Source organism: Sturnus vulgaris, chromosome 5, assembly GCF_052056855.1.
Source record: "Sturnus vulgaris isolate bStuVul1 chromosome 5, bStuVul1.hap1, whole genome shotgun sequence".
Lineage (NCBI taxonomy): Eukaryota > Metazoa > Chordata > Aves > Passeriformes > Sturnidae > Sturnus > Sturnus vulgaris.
In genome coordinates this window covers 42,101,794-42,124,920 of record NC_142247.1, presented here as the reverse complement: position 1 = coordinate 42,124,920, position 23,127 = coordinate 42,101,794, and the positions used below count along the sequence as shown (strand labels likewise).

The following is a 23,127-nucleotide window of genomic DNA, read 5'->3' as shown; positions in this document are numbered from 1 at the left end:
TGTTGATTTAGACTTCTATCTCAACAGTAATTTGTGTCTAAAACCGCTCAGACACTGCTGTAAAACATTTGAAATGTTCTTCCTAACATCTGTCACATTAGTGGTATTAGCGAGATACATGCACACAGACAGACCCCTCACAGCTGATCTAAGATGTTAAACCTCTGAGGTTTTTTTCACGTCTGTGTGCACACAGAGCTTTGTTTTTACCTCTAACCTTTCTATTTTTGCCCACGCACTCCCTCAGGCTGCTCTATGTAAGCTTGGGCTGAGTCTAGACAGCGCTGGTTAACTCCACAAGCCAGCCATGCTGGGAACTCCCCAGCTATGAAGGTGATGATTTCTCCTTTGGATGGAAAGGCACTTGGGTCAGATCAGCCCTCAGAAATATGTTATAAACGGGCAGAGAAATCTCCCATCTCTTTTGATACCTAAACAGTAACAATTATCTGTTTGAAAATTATCTGCATACTTGAGTGTAGATGCTCTTGGATTTCCTGTGCTGCCATTAAAGGGTATGAGGCAGGTCCCCCCAGTGCCTTTTAACCACAAAGGATCTGAAGTAACAAAATTTACTTTTAAGCTTTACAAATTTCCCTGGGTATTATAGAAACTAGGATAGACTATGTATTTTCATAAACATCAACCTAAAAAGGAAAACACACACTTTGCAATGAACCATCTGTCAAGAGATATCCAGATGAGCTAAGCACATGCAGGAATTCAAATTATTTTTGATGTTCATAAAAAAAGTAGTTATCAAAACAGAGTGAAAATATTTAATACTCAGTAGATGCTTGCAAGGAGTTCCTAACTGCAAAAAAATTAGCGTAAAATGAGGTACTCAGTGACCAGTAAAAATAAGATAAGCTTTTCATAGTAAATTTAAAATTACACCGAAGCATATCAGCTAGAGTCAGGACAAGTTAATTCAATGTTACTGCCAACAACATTTAGAAATCACAAGTCAGGCCTAAGAAAGCATGTTATTAGTTTAAAGTAGCATGGGTTAAAATAATATACTTAGTAGTGTTGTATTTATCTACCTTTTGGATATTGAATTATGCAGAAGCAAACTTTAATTTTTTTTCTCTGCAATCCTGATCTTTATTTCATGAAAGCTGAAATTTTCATTTAGTCACAGTATTCAGGAGATAAGTCTTTAAGACAAAATATTAAAAAAAAGAAGAAAAAGAAAAAAGAAAAAAGAAAAAAGAAAAAGAAAGAAAAAGAGAAAAAAGAAAAAGAAAAAGAAAAAGAAAAAGAAAAAGAAAAAGAAAAAGAAAAAGAAAAAGAAAAAGAAAAAGAAAAAGAAAAAGAAAAAAGAAAAAAGAAAAAGAGCAACTGTCCCAAGACTTCTGATGAAATCAGGAGAGCTGGCAACACAGAGCATGTAACTGAAATTCTTCATCTGTACAGAACTTGCTCAAAGCCATCAAGGATAAACCAACAGAATGGTGGCTTAAAATCCTTGACTCCTTGATATGTCACTTTCCTTAGAGCTGCTCCTTTGTGGGGCCATTGTTTATTTGAAAAAACAATATTAAATAGGGCTGCTTTTATTTATATCAATCAGCAGTGACCAAAAAAGACTGTGTAAAAACTAATCAAGAACAAAAATTGCCAGGGAAAGGATGGCAAATGTTATTTCAGCCATGCTTTCTTCTTGCTACTTGGGAGAAAATGGCTTTCAGTTTCTAAAAATTAGAGCACAGGTCATAGATTTACAGCCTGGATTTATCTATATAGCTAGTACTAAAAGAAACGTTTTTCAGCCCTCAATGTTCATTTCCTGCTTGTTACTTTAAAGAAGTCCTATGCTTAAATTCAACATTCTGAATTCCATGTATGAGACAGGACTTAAATAGAGCTGCCTCTGTCATTATCATTGTCCTACCCCCATGTCACCTGCTGTAGTTGCATCTGTGCACATCATTTTTGATTGGATTATATTAATCTTGATTTTATATATCTTCTATATCTATATCTATAAAAATCCAGCTTTTTCTTTTATTAGCACCTTGATTTGAGTACAATATTCAATATTTCTACACATCCAGACAGTCACTAGAGCTTGAAAATTATCCAGCATGATACCCTAACCTAAGACAAGAACTGATGGCAAGAACAGATGGTTCAAGTAAAACTTACCCAAAGGGAGGTTCTTGTGCCATGTGTTACGGCTGTTTATTAGATCTCCTAAAGGGTGGTGAAGCACTGAGATAAAACAGGCACTCAGTGGACAGGATACGTGATGTGCAGTCAAATGGATTGATTTGTCTAGCGAATCTAATAAATGGATCTTGTTAATGCTGAGCAGGGAAAAATTTTCCTCAGCCTTCATTCATTATCTCATTCTCATTAGAAGAATGCCTTCTCACTAGAAAATCAGAAAGGACTCCAGCCCTCTTTGCAGAAGACTACAATGCATAAACATCGGTTTTATTTGGTTGGCCTGTTTTCAAAATTCTGATCACTAATTTATGTTTTTTGCTCTTGTTTATTCTTTGATTATCCCTGATTATGATCAATGTCCCTGTCTCTTCTACAATGCAAAACTGCTCCTTGCGCTTCAATCCCTCTTCTATCACCCATTAATTGTATGCCAAGTTTCTGTATCTGGTGACACAGCCCAATCTACCATCTCAGTCATTTTTCCTGTTCCTCTGTGCATCCATTCCATAACTTTTCCTTATACAATGGAATAAGTATGACAATTGGGAACATTGTGAGACTGAGCCCCTCCAAATTCATTCCCTAGTCTTGAGAAAAAGGAAAAAATTTTTTTTTGCAATTACAGGAATTCCATTCCTGTAATTCATATAAAATATTTGATGCTTAAACTATCTTTTTTTCCTCTGCTTCTTTCTCTTTTTGCTCACTTGGGAGAGAAAAATGTGTTCATCACATACACATTGTGATTTCCTTTCACCCTACACCTTCCAGTCACTGACTGGGGCATCATTTACTTTATCCTGTTCCATAAACCACTAATGGCTTAAATGGTCTCTCTCAGATATGTACCAGCTCTTCTTTCTCCTTGCTCGCTGGCTGTTCTCTGTCAGCATTCCAGCAGGGCACCTACATTCAATTTTGAAAAACTTTCTATCCCTTCATCTGTAATACCTTCTGGCCCATTCGCCTTCCTTCAGTCAATAGCCAACAGGCAACTTCTGCACTATTTTTATCTTCTTTTCTGTTTTTAATCTCATTTCTGTGTTCTCTGCTGAAAACACTTTTTCTGAGGCCTCATTCAGTCAACTCAGCGCTGGTGTCATTCTTTCCTTGACACATATTCTTCCCTAGGCTTCAGCTGTCTGCTGAGTTTGTGACTCACCTGCTAACTCTTGGCCTTCTGTTTGTATCATCTCTGAACACTCCTTTTGTTCCTGGTCTGCAGGAGCTTCTTTTGCTTGTCCTTGGTTGCCCTCATCTATCTTATTTCTGTGTGGCATTGTGTGCTGTGACTTTTTATATTAGCAGTTAAAGACCCCTGCCAATTCATACCTGCATTCTTCTGTTATCCATTATTATCCATTTCTTCTCAATGTAGAGAGAGGAGGTATACTCTTTTTGTATAGCTTGAAGGTAAAACGAAAATATTTATCCCTATTTAACCTTCTTCTCTTTTTCATTCCCTGCTGTTATTAAAATACTGACTCACAGTATGCAAGGATCAGGTACTTTTTATCTATATGTATCATCCATTTGAATCACTGCAATTCTATTTTATTTGAGGTTATTTAACTGTCTGCTTCTTGTTAGATGACTGATGGAAGTACGGTTATGAGTGGCCTTTGCCAGATGAGAATGACCGAAGTTATGAAAAGATATTAGCATAAATCATAGCAAAGGCATCTGAAAGCATAAGAGATTTGAAGATGAAATAAGCTACTAATTTCCCTGAGAGAGTAATTTTAGATAAAAGATGTCTGAAGTTATATTATGTATTACTTATTTTCACAAGAAGTTGCTGAAATCTATGAGAAACAGGGGGCCTCTCTGATTTGCAAGATATTTCATCTCATTTCCTTAAGGTGGTTATATATGAAGAATATGGATATGAACAGATAAAGAGATAGAAAAAAAGTCTGGGACACACACGCAAAAATACACATTTAAGATCATGGTAGCATATATTTATTACACAGAAGCAGTTCACTGTGTGACTGTGTCACAGTCTGTAAGACTACCTACCTGTTATATGTATGTGATATTCCTCTTTCAGTATCTTTTGGAAATAAGGTACTTTGAATTGCATGTGTGCTGAGGGCAAGCCTGGAAGATTCACTTCAACATCACCCATAAAATGTGGAAACTCCCAGTCCTGTTAAAAGAGAAAAATAAGAGCCTAAAAGTAAGCTTTCATGGTATATTTTTGCCTTTAAAATGGCTTAAATTAATAAAACAGAAATGTTCTATATTTAAGCCTCCATTATTGGATTTTCTTACTTTAAATTTGACTAACCCACTTGAAATAGAATACCTTATTGCAATATAATTTTTACCTCAGCTCCATGTAATTATGTGTATAAAAGTTCACTTCAGAATGGCAGTACTGAACCCACCTTACCAGCTGATAGTACAAAACAGAATAAGGATAAGAATACTTATTTAAAACCTGGCAATACTAAGCATATCTGTATAAAAATCTCGCTATGCTATTTACTCTTAATAACGTGGCAAACAGTATACAGGTACGGAATTGGCAAAGAAGGCCTGAATCTTTCAAACACCACATATATCTGTATTCTACTTCTTCAGCTTGCAGGGTGTTCTCCGTATTTTGCCTTCAAAAATTTAAATAAACAATCACTGCAAGTGCAGGCCCTTCAGCATAATCTGCCTGAATCATCCCAGGCACAGTTTTCTCCACTGCCTTATTTCAGCTGACAAGGTAATGTTGGAAATGTGGAAGCTCTTACCTAGCATTATGCATATTTTGGTAGTATGTGGTACCCCAGCTGAGGAAGAGCTGCATTTAAAGGAATTTTTCACTTGGTTATCTGTACCCGCCATCAGTCACTTGAAGGATGATTGCATGGCTCATTAGAGCCCAAACTGAAAGCAATAGTGCTACAATCAGGATGATTACTGCCAGTGTCATTACTCTGTGCACTGTAGATTGGTGATGATGATCTCCTGTTACAAACACACTGCCCCTGTTCCCATACACACTCCTAGATTTGCATCCAACGAGTTAGTGCAACAAGCACCTGAATTACTAAAAATAAAATAAAGGAATCCAAAATGTGAAGAACTCTGTGAGTGACTTGTAATTCCTTCACATCAAAACCATTACAGCACAGCCATCTCCCCATGAGAACGAATTCCATTATTTAATTTTCAGTTTTGTAAGGATAGAAGTTTCCTTACAGAGTAATAAAAAAAAAATATTCAAAACAAATAACTATCTACTAAACTGGGAGGAGCTGTTGACTCCCTCAAAGGCAGAGAGGTCCTGCAGAGAGACTTTGGCAAATCAGAGGCCTGGGCAATCACCAACTGGATGAAGTTTAAGAAAGTGCCAAATTATGCACCTGGGATAGGCAACCCCGGATGTACAGACTGGGGAGTGCAATACTGGAAAGCACTGCTGGACAAAGGACATGGGGGTCTTGGTTGAGAGGAAGTTGAATTTGAGTCAGCAGTGCCCTGGCAGTCAGAGCCAGGGGGGCCACCTGTGTCCTGGGGTGCATCAGGGACAGCATGGGCAAGGGAGGGGATTGTCCTGCTCTGCTCTGAGCTGGGGCAGCCACACCTCGAGTGCTGGGGGCAGTTTTGGGTGCCACAGTATAAGACAGATATAAAGCTATTAGGAAGTATACAAAGGAGGGCAACAAAGATGGTGAAGGGCCTTGAGGAGAAGCTGTGTGAAGAATGTGGTCATTCAGCCTGGAGGAGACTGAGGGGAGACCTCACTGCAGTTACCACTTTCTCATGAGGGGAAGAGGAGGGGCAGGCACTGATCCCTGCTCTCTGGTGACCAGTGACAGGACCCAAGAGAATGAACTGAATCTGTGTCAGAGGAGGTTTAGGTTAGATACCACAAAAGGTTTCTCACCCAGAGGGTGGTTGGGCACTGGAACAGGCTCCCCAGGGAAGTGGTCACAGCACAGCTTGGCAGAGTTGACAAAGTGTTTGGACAACACTCTCAGGCACATGGTGTAATTCTTGGGGTTGTCCAGTGCAGAGTCAGAAGTAGTCCTTCTGGGTCCCTTTCAACTGAGGATATTCTATGATTATATGACCTCTGAAAGATTTATCACTATATATAACTTAACTTCCAAGACTTGCTAAGCTCTCCAATATTTTCTACAATGGAAGGGAAACAGAAGAGTTTTATGATTTGGGAACAGCACTAACAGCTGATTTGTGGTAACTATTTGTGATACTGAGTTAAATGGATTAACAGGATTGCAAGCAAGGAGAAAATCTGACACCTTTTGCCTGGTTCTTACTGTTCACAGAAATGCAGAAAGTGCCAATTTATAGATGTAGAAGAAAAGAGAAATAAGGATGCTCTCCTTTTGCCTTATCACTAATGCAACACATGCACTCCTGGTAATACATGCCCAGCTGCACAGTCCCTTACACTGTATCCGTAAACATTCCCTTGCAACGGGTAGGCATTCAAAAAACGCCAAGAGACAAAAATTTTGTGTGCACACTTTCAGTTCACAGTTTCTAATATACATCTCTGGACTGGTGTCTCTTGTTAACCCATACACACTCTCACCCAGGAATAAATAGGAAGAAATACATGACATATTCCTGAAAATAAATGAATGGAGAACTGTGAACTCTGCATTAGTTGTAAGTAAACATGGGTCTATAAATCTGGCCTCCTGTTCCTGCCTTGCCCCAAGGCTCCTACTGTGCCTTTGGCTGGTTTACAGATAAAATTACACCATGCAGAATTTTGTACTGGTCTGTGTCTCTGCATTCATTTTTTTTATTAAAAAGAATTTTTTCTGATCTGGATGAGTATTACCTGATAATAACATTTTCTACATATACGCCCCATACTGTATGAGGCACACTTGAATTGTATCATGACCCTTATTACACTGAAGCACTGCAAGATGGTGTGGCCATAACTAGAGAGATGGGCACAGGTTGGTGCTGCAAACCTCACAGCTATGAACAACTCACTGGTGTTCAGCTAAAGAAATGCTGATCTGGGCTGGGCTAAACTACTTTTAAGAGTAACAAGGAGAACAAAGAAGTATCTGTCTTACAGATAAGACACTATCTGTAAAACCTATCTGTAACATAGAGCTTCAGATCAAGGAGGAAACAGCAAGGTCTAAACGTGTTATTAAATATAAAAACAGTCTCAGACAGCTTCTAGCATAAGAATAAAGAAAGCATCATGATGAAAATCATATCCTTCCCAGCAAAAGACTCCAGATGTCAATGACATGCCATAATGCTCACACTGAACCCCATCAGACTGAAACTACCCATTTCAAAAGGGAGGGTGGACAAAACATCAGGAAAAGCAACTAAGAAGTATGTGTATAGGAATTTAGACATTAAATATTAAACATTTAGACATTATCCTGAAGACAACTCCCAGGACCAGACTTAGGTATATAAAGGCTATCCCTGCACTATATGGCAATGTAAGGCATGAACATACACACAACCATGCTGCTGTTCTCCATCATTTTTTGTGCTCTTCCCTCCTCAGTCTTTGCTTAGCTTCTTCAAGCTCCTGGCTTTTCTCTAGAAGGAACACTGCAAATCTTGCTTTTTTCCTCTCATTTGAGAAAATGATAGTAAGACAGCAATAACTCCCTCTTTGAGAGAGCAGCAATGTATGCTTGGCCTTGAATGACCTCTTCCATTAAAAAATCATTACAGAATCCTTTGGTCTATTATCTATTCCTGCTTACTTAAAGGCAACAATTGCCAGGTCACACAGGATCCAAACAAGCCCTTTGTATTCTGCACTCTGCACTCTCTGCACTTTGAATCTACACATTAATGCAATTTGAGCATAGACAAAGCTGTGTATGTCCTCAAAACAGTAACATTTGTTACTGAACTGTATGAACTGGTATTTAGCCTTATAAAAGGAAGCTCAAAGTAATCTCACTATTTCAGTCCACCTAAAATGAGGAATGGTTGCATTTCACTGAAAGTCGCATATCTATGCCTGATTCATGACAGATGGCACCTCCCTCTCTTCCCCCTGTGACTATGGCTTGGGTATCATCATCTAATCACTCCTCAGAACCTTGTAGTACCATGATACTGCAGATCTGTTTTTGCATAACATGTCACAGATATGAAGATTCCTACCAAACCCCACAGATAAAATGTTTATTAAGGCTCTCATCATCTTCTGTTCAGTTACATTGGCACCTTTCTCTCTGGCCTTCATGGGTGTTGTTGTCCACTGATACAGAAATGCTGCAGCAAAAACCTAGTCTATTTATTGGACCATGACATTCTTCTCTTTCATACAATAAAGTACAGGCCACTTCCTTTCATTCAAATTATTTTAGATCTTTCAATATGCTATGTATAGACTGTCCACATGACAGCTGCTCCTTCAATCAGTCTATAATTCAGGCTACAATTTTTTTCTCTATTTAGAGATTTTTTTCTCCTGAGCAGTTCTCTATCAGATGAAGAGCTTTATTCTGTCTCATTCTTCTTCATAATTCTCTTTTGCATGACAAAACACTAGGATGTAATGAATCAGGTACCCTGGCTTACCTGTCATCCTGACCAATAAAGTTGCTATTGCTTGTACTCACCTGTCTAACCAGTTATAACTTTGGGATTTTCTTAGCAATGAAATTCTCTAAGACTGGAGTTGTATTCTGGCTGTCTTTAAGCATCATTTAGCAAAACACTGCTCTGGTCTTTAGTGATCATTGCCAGTTTCTTGATAGGACAAATACTGCTAGTAGTGTGAAGAGTGAATGGCTATCCATTAATTTTCTTACATTAGGAACAAATTGTGTTTGAAAAGAAGCCAGTGCACAAGAAAGAACAGACACTAGAAGGTCTCAAATTTTGAGATGTGTAGTACAGGAACAGCAGTGGTCACCATTTCCTGCTGAGGGCAATGACTGTTCTGTCCTACAGCTACCCTTTAAGTTTTAAGTACTTACTAGTGTCAAACAGGAGCAAGGTGAAACCCCTTTGTACATTCCTGAGGAGTGGCAGCCCACACAAAGCACAGTCTCTGTGCACCTACTCCTAGGATGTCCTAGGAGCAAGTCTACCAGTTTTTCCATCAGGTAAATATGAGGTCTCATACAACCAAGATGATACTCTGAGGTTCCTCTTCATTGTAAATCACTCTCACATGTTGAATTCAGAACTACTGACAATGCTGATTTAAAAAAAATATATATTCAAAAGTAAATGTTCTTTGATTTTCTTTCAGTGTCTCCATTTTCTGTAAGCTTTTACTCTTTTACTGTCTCACTCATGTCTGACCTCAGTTGAGCTTATTAGCTATCAGATAATCCACCTGGATGAGAAACACCAGTGAAAACTTTTGCAGTTAATTCTTGGGTCTGTTAAGCGGCTACATAGTGTTAATATTACAATATTGCGTATTTGTAAAAGACAAAGAAATCAGCTCCAGTAAAGCAACTGTGTCTTGTTCTCTACTTGAGACTTCCCTAAACCACCAGGCAGTTGTAATGGTTTTCCTAACTACCTCTGTGCTACACTTTATGAAAGCCATTTGTGCAGTGAATAGGAGAAATGAACATTCACTAATAATACACAATACTTATATTTACACATTTATTAAGACTACATCCTACTGTCAAGGGAAATCATGACAAAAGAGTCAATCTTTCTGGTACCCTAGAAAATCAAATATCTGACTGTGAGGTGGAGAATAAAAATAAATTTTAAATATATTGCTGTATAATCATCTTCAACAATATCAGAACATTGCAGAAGTACATGCAATGAAACCTGTACCACTGCATTGTAGGAAATATACCCACACTGCAGCTGAACAGTAAAATGGTATCTAGGGCATTTCAGGATTTGTAAACACTGCTAATACCATTTGTACCTATTTAAGAACAGCAAGCTCTATTTAGGGGTCTAAAGTAATTTTTCATTAAGACAACTGTCTCCAGCTAACTTCACTTGTATTAAAATGTCTATTGTTCCTTCTCTTTCCAAATATCCACATAACATGAACTTCCTTGCTGCCTGATATTTAAATTTTAATGGTGTTTTTTAGCGTTCCTTAAACCTAAGAAGAGACACTTGCTGCAAAATACAGGTATTTTCTCACTATAAGCTTTGCAACACAACAAAAGTGGTGTTATAAAAATAAAGAGCATCTTGAGCAAGGAGATTACTGTGTGTTGTTCACTGCAGGTGGAAAGTAAATCAGCTGTATCAATGTTAGAAATGGATGACTGAGGAGCCATTCTGTTCTGGTCAAAATTCCTTCAGATTATTAGACGTGTTCTGAAGAGTTTTACCACCATCTACTCTGAGTCCCCAAAATTTGTGCCTGGTTCCAAAGAAAACTATAAATTGCCCTTGGGTATTTAGTGCAATCTGAAGTGGCAGATTTGGGCCAATGGTCTCAGTTTGAAACTTGCATCCAGATTGTTTCGGTTTAGCTATAACTAAACAAAATAGCATGCACAGGGTTCAGCTTGCTGCAGTTAAGGGAGTGAAACAGTAATATTAAATTTCCATGGAAAAAAGCCCTAGTATTACATGCTACATTTGATGGATATTGAAACAATAATAGAACTGAAGGTGACATAAAGTAAAAAACACTGAATGCATATGGAATATAGAAAAATGTCTCATGAATTTAAATGTGGGGTTTGCAAACAAGTCAATGTGAATTCCTTTTTCCTTAAAAAAGTGGTAATAACTCTTTCTAAAATTATTTTCCTCTTCATAACTTGTTCTAATTAATATATCCATTCTAATATATAAGGAAAGATAAAGGAAACTGTGTACAAATGTTGTAAGAATAAAGGCTGACTGCAAAACGTGAATATCTGTACTTAATTTTTGTTTCAGGGACAAGAGTAATATGGAATATAATTGGTCTTCCCAGCTCCCTCTGCTTTTTTTAAGTTGAAGTTGTAAAATTTTCAGTGTCCTGAGTTTTAGCCTTCTAGTAGGATCTGCAGCAGCAGTACACTGTTTGCAAACAGAACTTCATTTCCTGAAGGCAATTTAACCCATTCCTGAGCCACATCTCCGTGCTACCCCTCTACCTCCAGTTTTATCCTCAAAAGCTGTGGTGTGGCCATTAGGCACACCTGTTCCAAGAGCTGAGAAAAATAAGAAAACAATAAGTCTCCCTGTGTAAGTACAGGTCTACTAGTTTTATCTTTGGTAAATAAGAGGCTACATAAAACTAGTGTGCTGCTGGGATTACTATACTGTATCTTCCATTGAGTGCACAGCATTACATTAGTCATTCACTGCAGTTCAGTGACATGACATATCCTCTTACTAGAGAGAATGTATGTCACTTAATAGATGCAGAATATTTGCTTAAGCTTTCTCTTTCCTATCTGCCCTCCCCTCTCCAAAAATCCATTCATTTTCTTATCCCTTGAGGAAGTGATGCTATTGCTCTATGTTATACATACACAAATTACATCCCTCAGAGTATGAACAATATCATAACCCAAAAGGATAGTCTTCAATGTGAATAAAAACTAGGGAAGATAACTCTTTTCTACAGCCTCCTCTCTGATATCCAATGCAAAACTCACTTCCTGAGCATGAGAGAGGAAAAATGCAATTTCAGCTTTTTATAATAGAGCAATATATCTGCCTTTGCCAACCACATGCAGAAAACATGAACTTCATCCTAAAAGGCTTTCAGTGTTTAGAAACCTCCTGGGAGAGCTTGTCAAAAACACAGTGAACCAAGTTCTAATTGCACAAACTCAACCTGGTCTTGGCAAAAACAACTGTTTGGTCTGAATTTCAAAACTGCTCCCATCAAAATCCTTGGGAGCAGGGAGAATGTTATTAAGATGTCTTTTTGAATCTCAAAGACAAAATCAAAGGCTGGTGGTATGCAATGAATTGAAAGTATTCTCCTAGTGAGATTTGAATCTAAATATAATAGCTATGTTAACCATAAAGTAAGCCTGAATTAAAATTTTTAAAAAAGAAGACAGATGAGACAGCGTGAGACAGGGTGGACAAGCTCAAAAGATTTGAAAATTCAGTATAGATAAAAAAAATATATACAGTTCTTGGCAGAAGCTTATCTAAACTAACAGATGCTTCTGAATGATGTCCCCCTGCAATCCTTCTATTTCGTCTTTACTTTTGATCTGCAAGACATTCCTTTCCTCCCTTGCTGCTTATGCTACTCTTGGAAGACAACTTGCTCATTTCCATTCATAGAGAATTTTCTTTAAGAAAAATCATAAGTGCCCCATGAGCCACTCTTTTTGGAGGGGAAGATGGTCTCTTACACCATCTCTTTCTTCAGAAATTTTGGTCTTTCATCAACCCACAAACACTGTATCGCCCTAATCTTTGCCACAAACAATAACACTGAAATCCTTTTCCCTTTAATGTCTTCTCTCCCACAACCTCCTCTGTAACATCTAAAAGTGATGGACTTAATTCATAAGTACATATTTTTAACTTTAGGACCTTTCCTGACAAAAATTTTGGGAAATTACATGTTGCCTGTTCTCAGAGACACTGTTATGAGGGCAGTAAATAGACACAGGATCTTGCCTGCAGATAAGTTCATGGTTTCAAAACTTCCAAACTCCAAAACTTTTAAGTACTGCCGTCAATGAATCAGGGGAGCTACATTACAGCAGCTGAGTGATTACTCTGTCAGTCTGATTAATAGACCAGGTGGAGTTTTAAAGCAAGGTTCTGCATGTGTATATGCATGCAGACAAGAGGTAGATGTGTGTGTTTTTGGGGGGCAGTTCCAGTTTAACTAGTCAAAACCATATAGTAGACACAGTTACTGAAGCTTTCTGAACAGGGAAGTATATAATTCAAGCATTATTTTCAATAGTTTAAAGAAATGCTAAATCAATTTTCTCATCAGAGGAGCTGTTTTAGAACAATTCACCAAGTCAAGATAATGAATGAGCAGTTCTTTCACAGCATTCCTCAAGGAGGAATTATCCCAAATGATATGGTTACTTAATATGAACATTTATAAAGGGACAGTCATTATGCGAATTATGTATTTTACATAATTTATTTCAACTTCCAGTTTATAGCAGCACTTTTTCATTCACTGATAAAAACCGCATAAATTATAATTCTCCTAACATATCTTCAGAACAAGCGTCTGCTACTGAAGTCGCTGTGCTCATTCAAACATATAATTATTCATCAGAGGGTCCTGGCAATCTACATTTACCAAAATAATGAATAGATGCAAGCTGCACACTTAAATGTAGCAGTTCAGGTACACAAGAAATGCACTACAAAACATATTTAGGAATGTGCTGGTCTGTAGCAGTGCTACCTGCTATGTGTTGACTTGGCTGGGTACTTCTGTTGTTAATTATGTAAATGCAGTTAGAGTCCAGAGAACAACAGGCTTGCTGCCATAATTTTTAAAGAAAACAGAGACCATTGCTTTGATGTCTCCTCAGACACAGTACATTTTTCCTGAAGTTGATCCAGTTTGCATGTATGCCTTCAAGATATGCAAGTATGAAAGAAATATGAGCAAATCAGATTATTGTTGGTATAGAAGAAGAGATTACAAGCCCCGATAAGTCACAGTTGTACTAATTACAAAGAAGAGGAACAGCCTTGCACTTAATGGGTCACAACTGTGACTAATAAAGATAAGTGTGATAAAATGAGTGGGCTGGCTGCTCAGGGGGAGTCTTGGAAGAAAAGGAGCCCTGAGGAAGGATCCAGAGGAAAAAAAAAAAAAAAAAGAATGAAACAAGGAAGAGAGTTGCTGCAGTAAAAGATCTGCTGTGAGGTCGGATGGAGTCAGAGGCTGCTGTTGGAGCCTGCAGTCACAGCTGAGCTGGGTGAAAGCTGTGTTCAGTCTGCAAGCCAACACTTGCAGCCATGGTCCAGCAGGAAATAGCCACAGCCAGAGTCTGCAGCTGGACCCTGCAGTAGGAGCTTGCTGTAGTCAGAGTCAGGATGGCAGAGCTGTAAAGAAAAATCAACCAGGACCCTTTTCATGTTGAATGAGAGTCTGTGTCTTGGCTCATTTCTACCCCTAACAAGAAGTCTTCTGCAACAGATTATAACAAGTATTACTGCAATTTCAAAGAATCTATAATCAGGGTTGGAGAGTTAAAATGCAGGGCAAAAACTTAGAACTACACAACCACTTGTTATTACAGGTATGTACTATGTAGAAATTAAAGACTACTGGGCTATTGGTCTGCATCAGCATGCCTGACAGCAGATGTTGGCCAAGTTGTCTGAGCTGTTCAAAATGCAACTTCACTGGACTCTGTGAGCAAAAAATTCAAAAGCTGAGTCACTAATGAAAATAACATTTCCCATGTATTGTAGCGAAGACCCTGCTAGACCTCACAGATGCTGAAAAGAGCTGAAAGCTCCAGCTCATAGTCTTTCTACTTCAAATCTCATTCACAAATTAGACTTCCTTGATCTAGGCTACAAAAACCACTGACCAGAAAAGAATTTTTTAAAAGTTTTTGCTCGACTGAGCCATAGAAAGTTAGAAGCTCCTATAGGAACATAGCACAGGGGGATTCATAATGCTCAAGAACACAAAATTCATTTTAACATCTCCCTGTCTTGTATTCTTGACCAATATAAAGACTGATTGAAGTATTGACTACTCCTTAACAGTCACTTAGAATGACCTTTTTCTAGAAATTCAGATTAAGAACTAGTATTAGTGTTTAAATGCTCGTTCCTAAAGTATTATGAAATTTTTTGCCTCTTATTCCCAATTCTTTTCTGAGTTCTCCTGTAGTCAGCTGAGTCAAAATTCAAGAAAAATATCTATTTAAGTGTTTTAGCAACCTTTTAAGAAGCAAGCAGTACTATTTCCTTCTGATAAACATACTAGTCAGGCATACATTGCCTCATGCCTAATTTCAAATACTTAATTATTTCATATGAAGTCATACTAGATATATGGAAATCCTTTTGCTAACAAAGACATCCCATGAAACAGATTCCTTGACAGAAAAGAGAGTTATTAGAGGCTTTTTATTTAATTGGCACTAATGACAACTCTCTACTTACCCGAAGAAGCACTGAAAGTTTTCACTGATTTCCATGATATAAGGGCAATTACCAATCATATAACTGGTGTCTACATTTATCTTTTTATGAGTATGATTCTACACAGTGATTTCTACCAGAATGTGTTACCTTTTTGGAACTAAATCACTAAGGAAAACTAAGTGCATGTTCTCATTCTAACTTTAATGTTCCAGAAATCTATGATTTAGCCACAAAACACATTAATAATTTCATTTAATTTTCTTATACAACCGGAAGGCCCATCTAGCCTGTATGGTTCTGTGTGTGGCTATAAAGAAAAAGTTATTTTATCCTCAATGGAACTCGTAGTTTAGCTGTAGTTTAAGATTCTCACCACCTTTCCAGTAGCAATCTGTGTCTTATAAACAAAGAGTACCATTAATTTATACAGTAGATAAAATGCATTTACTGGATACTGTCCTGATAATTGCCTCTCACTGTTCCAGTGAGCAGCACTCTCTGAAGTGCTCTTTGCAGAAGAAACATCACAACTATGTCTATTTGTGTTGGGACACATTGTAGAAATTTATTCACCGGATCTGTATGGGGAATAGAAACTTCATTTTCAGTTTTTTTTGATAGTTCAAAGTTGCTTATACCTACAAACACTATGTAAAGGAAAAGCAAGGTTTTTATGGCTTGAAAAATAATGCAAAAATTGGGTTGAGAAAGATTGCATGGAAGTGGCTACATAACAACTCTGATCAAACTCTGAGCATCACCAAAATGAGCTGGGAATTTTGCCTGCCAATCAACATGGTTGTGTCAAGTTGGAGTCACTGTCTCAGTGAAGGCTAAAAATGGAGCCAGTATGCTGAAGCACAGTCCTGGAGAGCTGGGAAAAGTCTCACCTCTGTTGATCTGAAATTCAGCAGGACAAGGGAGCAGAGGTTGATCTTCCTTCCAGACCCATCCCACACAAAAACACAGTGAGAAAACTCAGTTCTTAGAGTAGTTTTATAAAAGCAACAGAAAGAAATGCAGGAAGTTCCTTGCAGTATGAAAAGAGAGTGGTTTTGGGTTCATTCTGCCATAAAAATGGTACTAGAGGAATTCATATACAAGGGCACACAGCTACCACTGTGGTAGGTGCCACATAGAACAGGCAGAAATCACAATGCTGCTGCTTATCATGCAAGTGGGCTTGTGTGCATACTGGTCTCATTTGCTTGTAACTTTTCCAAATATAACTTCTTGGGCTGAACAGAGCCCATGCCTGATGTGTGCCTCAGGCTGTTTTAATTTTTTTTTTCTGTTTGGTTCTATGTCTCTGGTTTAGGGTTTTGACATTTTTAACTTGCACCATTTAATCACTTCTGAGAGTGAGACCAAACAGAAAAGAAGTTGCTTTGCTCTGTGGAGATATCTCAAGTGGAGACATACAGTTTAGCAAGGGAGTAACTCTGTGTCAGAGATGTGCCTCTTGCTTCCCTGTAAATACCTGCCCCAAACTGAAAAAGGTTAAGGTACCTTTGAAAAGTCAGTAATTTTCATTCTTACAAGAATCTAGCTAAAGGTTCAGAAACAAGCATCTTCCCTAACTGTGCATCACTCAGCATGCCAAAGCATCCCTCAGTTCCTAGAGCATCAGACTCTGGTGAAACTGCCAGTCTCAGAAGAGACAGAGCATCCTCCATTTCTCCTTTGCCTCCACCCCCATTTTTTGCTGCTGGCAGGATTCCGAGCTGCTCTCAAACAGGGGCTGAGCTGGCCCTGCACAGCAGCCAAGGGATAGAGAGCCATCTTTCCTCTAATTACTAATCCCAAGCACTCTGTGTGCAGCTGGAGCTAGTCAAGTACAGCTTGAGCTAGGCATCTGGACCTGAGGGAAGATGGAAGCAGAAGGGCACTTGGCTCTGAGACTGAGCCTAATAGGGACTATTCTTCAAAAATAATTTTAATTTCTTGGTCTTTTTATTTTGCACGTAGCATAACACAGCAGTATGAAAGTATGAATAAAAGTAAAGGTATTTAGGCCTTTTTCAAGCTGTTCATAGCCAGAGCAAAACTTTATATTATATGCACTGGAACAGGCTGCTCAGGGAAGTGATTAAGTCCCCTGGAGGTATGTAAAAGACACTTAGATGCGATGTTAAGGGACAAGATTTAGTGGTGGAGTTGGCTGTCTTAGATTAATAACTTGATCTTATGGGTCTTATTCTACCTAAATTATTCTATCCTCCTCCCTCCCCACCAGCCCTCTCTAAGAGGCTGAGTGGAAGGCTTGGCATGGCCATGTGCAGTCACACAGCCTGGGCCATGCCGTGAAAGGAAATGACCACAGAGACACAAAGGTTTGATAGGAAACTGGAATAGGCTACAGAAAAGGAGTGGGAAGAGGGGAGAGACTTGAATCAGGGCAAGAGGGTAAGGATGAGAGCAGGAGGTTAGGACTGGCTGGTTAAGGAAAAAGGGACTGAATTAGGGAGAGGGGGGAAGAGGGACAAGGAGTAGTTCTGATTTGAACAGCAGCTGCAGGGTAGATGAGTAGGATTTGCTAAATATGGAGCCTAGAAATGAGAGACATGAAGACTGAAAGCTGGCATTGGATATAAATAATGGGATATGTCACAGAACTAGACATGAGAAGGACCCAGGATTGGGGAAAAAAGGAGACACAGAGAGAGGATTTGGAAGTGACAGGAAGGAAAAAGCCCCGCTTGGGGATACAATCCAAAAGTGTCAGTATCTCAATGGCTCTGGCATTTGGACTGGTTATCATGCCGCTAAATATTACCATTCTCTGCTGTTAACAAGCAGATGTGAAGTCCAGAGGCAAAGTATGTTTCTCTCCTTTCTTATGAACTGTCTCATTGGAAGAAAAAGCACACACTGCTATTCAGTTGCTCACATGGCAAACATCACTGAATGGGAGGTAAGAGTTCAAGTACCCTGATAAGACACATTGGATTCATATGGCAGGCTTTCGGTTTTGAGATTTCTATCTCTTTGTAAAAAAGTATCACATTTATGCACACAGTAAGTCCTGCATTAAAGCATCTGCCTGAATATTTCAATGGTGAAGACTCAAGCACTAGATGTCTGGTTAAGATTATCTGTACCTTGTGGGTAGGCATGGTACAATCCTTTCTTAGTTACTGGATCACACAGAGTTTGTTCTAGAAGACATAACTTTTTTTCATTAAAGAGTATCTAACTTATGATTGTAAGGTGGAAATATATGGTGACAGAGACTCCTGTAGTTCTTCTGTACTCTGCATCTGCTGCACAAGCTGGAAAGTGTGTGGGAAGAGGAATGTAAATGCAAGAGACAGGAGCAGGTGTGAAAACATTTGCCTCCTGTTACAAGAGTCATTGCTGCTAGGAGAAATGCAAGTCGACCAGCTCTGCTATGAGAAATCTAAGAAACACTAAGTGAATATCTAGAACCAAACTATTATTTTTCCCCTGTGGGATTACCTCCCTACCCTACCTCTGCTTAGAGTTGTACAAGTGACAAATGCCCATGGCTGGTATTGAAACTAATCAGAGCTGGACCTGAATATATCACCAATGGGAAGAGGAAAAGCTGACAAAATACTCATGGGGAGAACAAAAGTCCTGCAGTGCATGGCACTCTCCAGATAGGACTGTGTTGTACTCCTTTAAGATCAGCATAAAAAAGTAACCAGACTTTTTATGAAGCTAGATATATGCCACAGTTATAGGCATCATTAAAAGCAAGCAAAGAAACTGCTTTTAAAATCGTTGGAATGCTACAAGAGAAATAGGACTGTCAGTATAATAATAAATAAGATTATGTCAAGTAAATATGTGGCTCTGTCTGTTACTAATGAAATAATATGCCAGACCCTTCTCCCTCAATTAGGTAACTGCTCAGATAAGAGATGGGTAAAAATAGGAATTTTCATAATAATGTCCTCAGACATGTCAAATTAGGGGCCCTTTGACTTTAATTTTTTTTGTGCCTTGGTATAAAATGTGTACAATAATGGACAATAATACTCCTGTTGTGAAGGCTATTGTGAAGATAAATATATTAATGCTTGAGAAGCCCTTAGGAAATACAGAAATAAGTGTCACAAAGAAAGTCCACAAGGGAATGAACTATTTCATCTTCATATCAAGGTTCCAATCATGTGCAGTAAGTAAGGCCTGGGGCCATGGGCTGCACAGAAAAGGTAAACCAAAATATCGAATAGCTTCTCATTAAGTGAACACCATTCATCCAGTACAGCAAGCAAGACAGAGATCCTGTGGAAAAATGGAATGTGAATAGATAATCAAAGGTTGTATCATAATGCATGCACAAAAAAGTTTACACTAGTGACTTAATTCTGACATTTCCTAATTCCTGAATGCATGATTCTGCACCTTCAGTAGTGTTGTCATATTTTTAACATCATTTTTCATGTGTCACTGTATTTGTGTTGCTTAATTTATCATCCGCTTATTTCTGATGTTAGGATTGTTTGATGCTTTTCTTTCTCTAATCCCCTGTATTTAGAACACATTGTCCAGATATGAAAATCTTTTCAGCCTGACCTTGAGGAACAGTAAGAGTTTGTGTAATTTAGATTAGTGCAGTAATTGTTTGGCCCAGATGCTAGAAACATCCCCAAGGGTATTTAGCGTTTGTTCAGATGTAGCTGCATCTTTTCAGCTTAAGGTGAGGACAAAAGCATGACTTTCAGCCAAAAGAACATGCTGTGGTTCTTGTCTGGGAGGTGGCAGTTGCAGGTGGCTGTGGCACCACCAAGCAGCTGCCTTCAGAAATGTCACACATCACAGTCTGGGCAGCTTTCTCCAACACACAGTCTGCAAAAACTGGGCCAAATCAAGACCATAAAAATGTACACTCACACTCCTAACATGGAACAACAATCTTTTTGGTTTCCTCGAGCTCTAGCTGTCTGATAAAGTTGATCACTTAATTACTGCTTTTCTGCCACCCACTCCTAAACACATTGTGTGCTATACATGGAATCAGTGCTGCTGTTGAGAATTATTTGTTTCTCCACTTTGTGCACACAGTTCTGAAGTGCAATGAAATTTCATTATAGACCAAAAGCATGCTACACATTCTACATACTCAAGCCCAAAAACCACCTGAGTGAAACTAAAAGTAAAGATCCATCCAAGAAGGATTATAGGATTATATCCTTAAATCCATAGTGAGATACATTAGAAAATGATGTACACTGTTTTCTCATTTTCATCTACAGGCAATAGAATGGATTACCTAGCCATGAATTCCATCATTTAATTCCTTGTGTGGTACGTGATGCGGGAAACAACATCACAGCAAAGCTCAGTGAGAACTGATGGAGAGTGAAATCAAAGCTGGGTTTGTATGAAAGGAAGAGCTTCAATGTCTCTCCTGAAAGATGAAATAAAATCACAGACAAAATGACCATTACCAGCCAGAACAACTACAGTGCAGTCTTCTGACTTACTGTATCACTAAATTTATGCTGGCAGGGGTGCAAGCCATGAATTCACTGAGAAGTGTAGTGCTCCAGAGGCTTCTATGATTGTTGGAAAAGAGATGGAAACCGAGTTTGCCGTGGCAGAGTAAAAGCTTCTTGAAGGTGATGACCAAATTTGGCCAGCCACAGCAGAAAAGCAGCCCTGCTGGGGTTGGATCACTGAAACCATGAGTACTTCCCTGGGAGTAGGGCACCACCACCAGCAACTGCCTTTGGTCTGTGCCTCCCCTTGTGCTTCTGGTGCACCCTGCTGTGCTGTTGGATGGAGGGAGACCATTTCAGGGGATTAAGCCAATTTCAAGTCTTTCTCTCTTGCTACCCTGCCATACAGGACTATCCTGCCACCACCACAATCTTTATGCAGAGACAGGAAACTGCCTGCAAATGTCTGCTATGAGCTGGAGGTGGCCAGGCTTGGAGCAGCAGCCATGACTGCTGGGCCTGGGCTTCTTTCTGCCTTATGGCCCTCAGAAGTGCTTCAAACCACTCCCAGCATCAGGCTGTCTTAGGAGGCACATTGCCTTCCCCAAAGCCAGTCCTGAATGCAGCTCTTTAAATCAGCTATTTTCATCCAGGGAGAAATGGATTCCATGCCTGCTGTGACTGATTTCAGAGGCTCTGACAGCTCCACCTTGCATTGGTTGCTAATGGCTAGTCCCCTCCATGCCTGTGGCTGCTCTCTCTGCTAATTAAGTGGGAGATGAAAGCACATGGTACCAGCACATGGTACCAGCACACATTACCTGAGGCTGTGTCATTCTGGCATTAGAAGTATCGGGACAACTTCAGCATTACTGGCTACTGCAGCAATCAAACAAGTGCTGGGGAGAGTGAGGTGAAAACTACAGCTCTTTCCCAGTTTGATCAATATTACCTTTGTCTCTGCTTGTACCATTTCAGCAAGAGTGATGACATGTTGATATGCCTACAGCACCCATTGGCTCATGCAGGGCCCTAAGGAATCTCAATGAAAAATTATATTGCAAATACTATCTGGATACTAGGAAGAGATAAAGAAGAGGTTAATTATTTAGGGACCAGCTGAGGCATAGTACAGTCCGAAGTCAGCTGCAGGACACTATTGACACTATTTGGGAGACGTTATAGGCATGTTGATTTAGTTGTTTTGCTGCTCCAGTGGGAAACGCAGAAATTACACTGTGTTATGCAGTGCTGGTGCCTAATCTATCTGTCAGATCTGGTGTTATTCTGGGGAATTTCCTTTCCTAAAAAGCATTTCACAAACAACATGTTCAGATTCCAGAAGAAGAAAATTTTTTAGCTTCTGACCTGTAGGAAACTAGAAACCTGATTAACTGAAGGCCACACTTCCACAACACCTATGACCCACAGAGACGTGATGCCAAACACAGTACAGCTGAGTAATTAAATGGTAGTTGAAACTCAGAAATTATCACAACCTAAAATTTCAAATCACTAAAAGCACTAGGGAATACTTCCCCTCCTCTATGCATATGAAAATGAATTATTTATTGATGGGCTCAGTAAAGTGTGGATTCTAACAGATGCAAAAATATCTAATGTATTTGGTGTCTCAAGATGCTTAGTGATTAAATATTTCTGCTTTGTTACACAAATAAAAGCAGCAGCTTTATAACATGTTAGAAGAAGTTGAAGGCAATAAAAGTAATTCAGTCTTTTTGTTAGTTTCATATTACAGGCTTCAAACTTTTCAAGAAAGCATAAACATCTGCCATTCAACCAGCTTTGCAGAAATAACTCAGCTAGACTAACAATATCAAGCATATTCTTGTTTCTTTTCCCTTCTAAGGTTTGATTAAGAGCAACCATGCTGGTCTTGCTCCATCTCTTACTTGAACTCAGTATTAGTGAGAGGTGGATCTATATGCTCTATACAACCTGTCCATAAGTCTTGTATGTTCAATATGCCATGTAGCCGAATGTAAGATATGGATGGGCATAGAACTTGGTGCCAAGGCAGTGAGTGCTCTGTCTAATGATGGCAAGCTGAGGTTTATCTTTTACTTTTTAATTCACTGCTTGCATTTAAAAATTGCAAGCAATTCTATCATGTAGAAAGCAGCTGAACCTGTTCAGTCTCATCTCAGATATTTTATTTTCAGACAAAAACCTGTGTAACACTCATCACAAAGCAGATTTCTATAGTCAAATAATACATTCCGGAGCATTGCTGTGGAGAGCTGAAATTATCTGAATGTCACCATTACTGTTATATCAACACAAATCACTCCAATATACTATTAAGCAATGCAACATTTCTTACACATACACCCAGCAATAACAAAGCCTACCACACTGATTACAGCAGAATTTATGAAAAGGCTCTCCTTGCTATTAAAGACGAAAATAGTCCCGTGAAAGACTTGCAAACAATTCCCAGATTTTCTTGTTCCTATAAGTGCATGTTTTTCTGTGAATTTGGGCCGGATATGTTGGT

At 38.9% G+C, this 23,127-nt stretch overlaps 1 protein-coding gene across 3 annotated transcripts in view; it reads right to left on the bottom strand.

Moving 5' to 3' along the window:
* TMEM117 (transmembrane protein 117) overlaps positions 1-23,127 on the bottom strand; it is a 192,278-nt gene that overhangs the window by 5,149 nt on the left and 164,002 nt on the right. For all 3 annotated transcript variants that reach the window (XM_088165566.1, XM_088165565.1, XM_014871126.2), the window contains exon 7: positions 4,198-4,327. In XM_088165566.1, the coding sequence (XP_088021692.1) occupies positions 4,198-4,327 (130 nt within the window). The remainder of the gene's footprint in view (positions 1-4,197; positions 4,328-23,127) is intronic.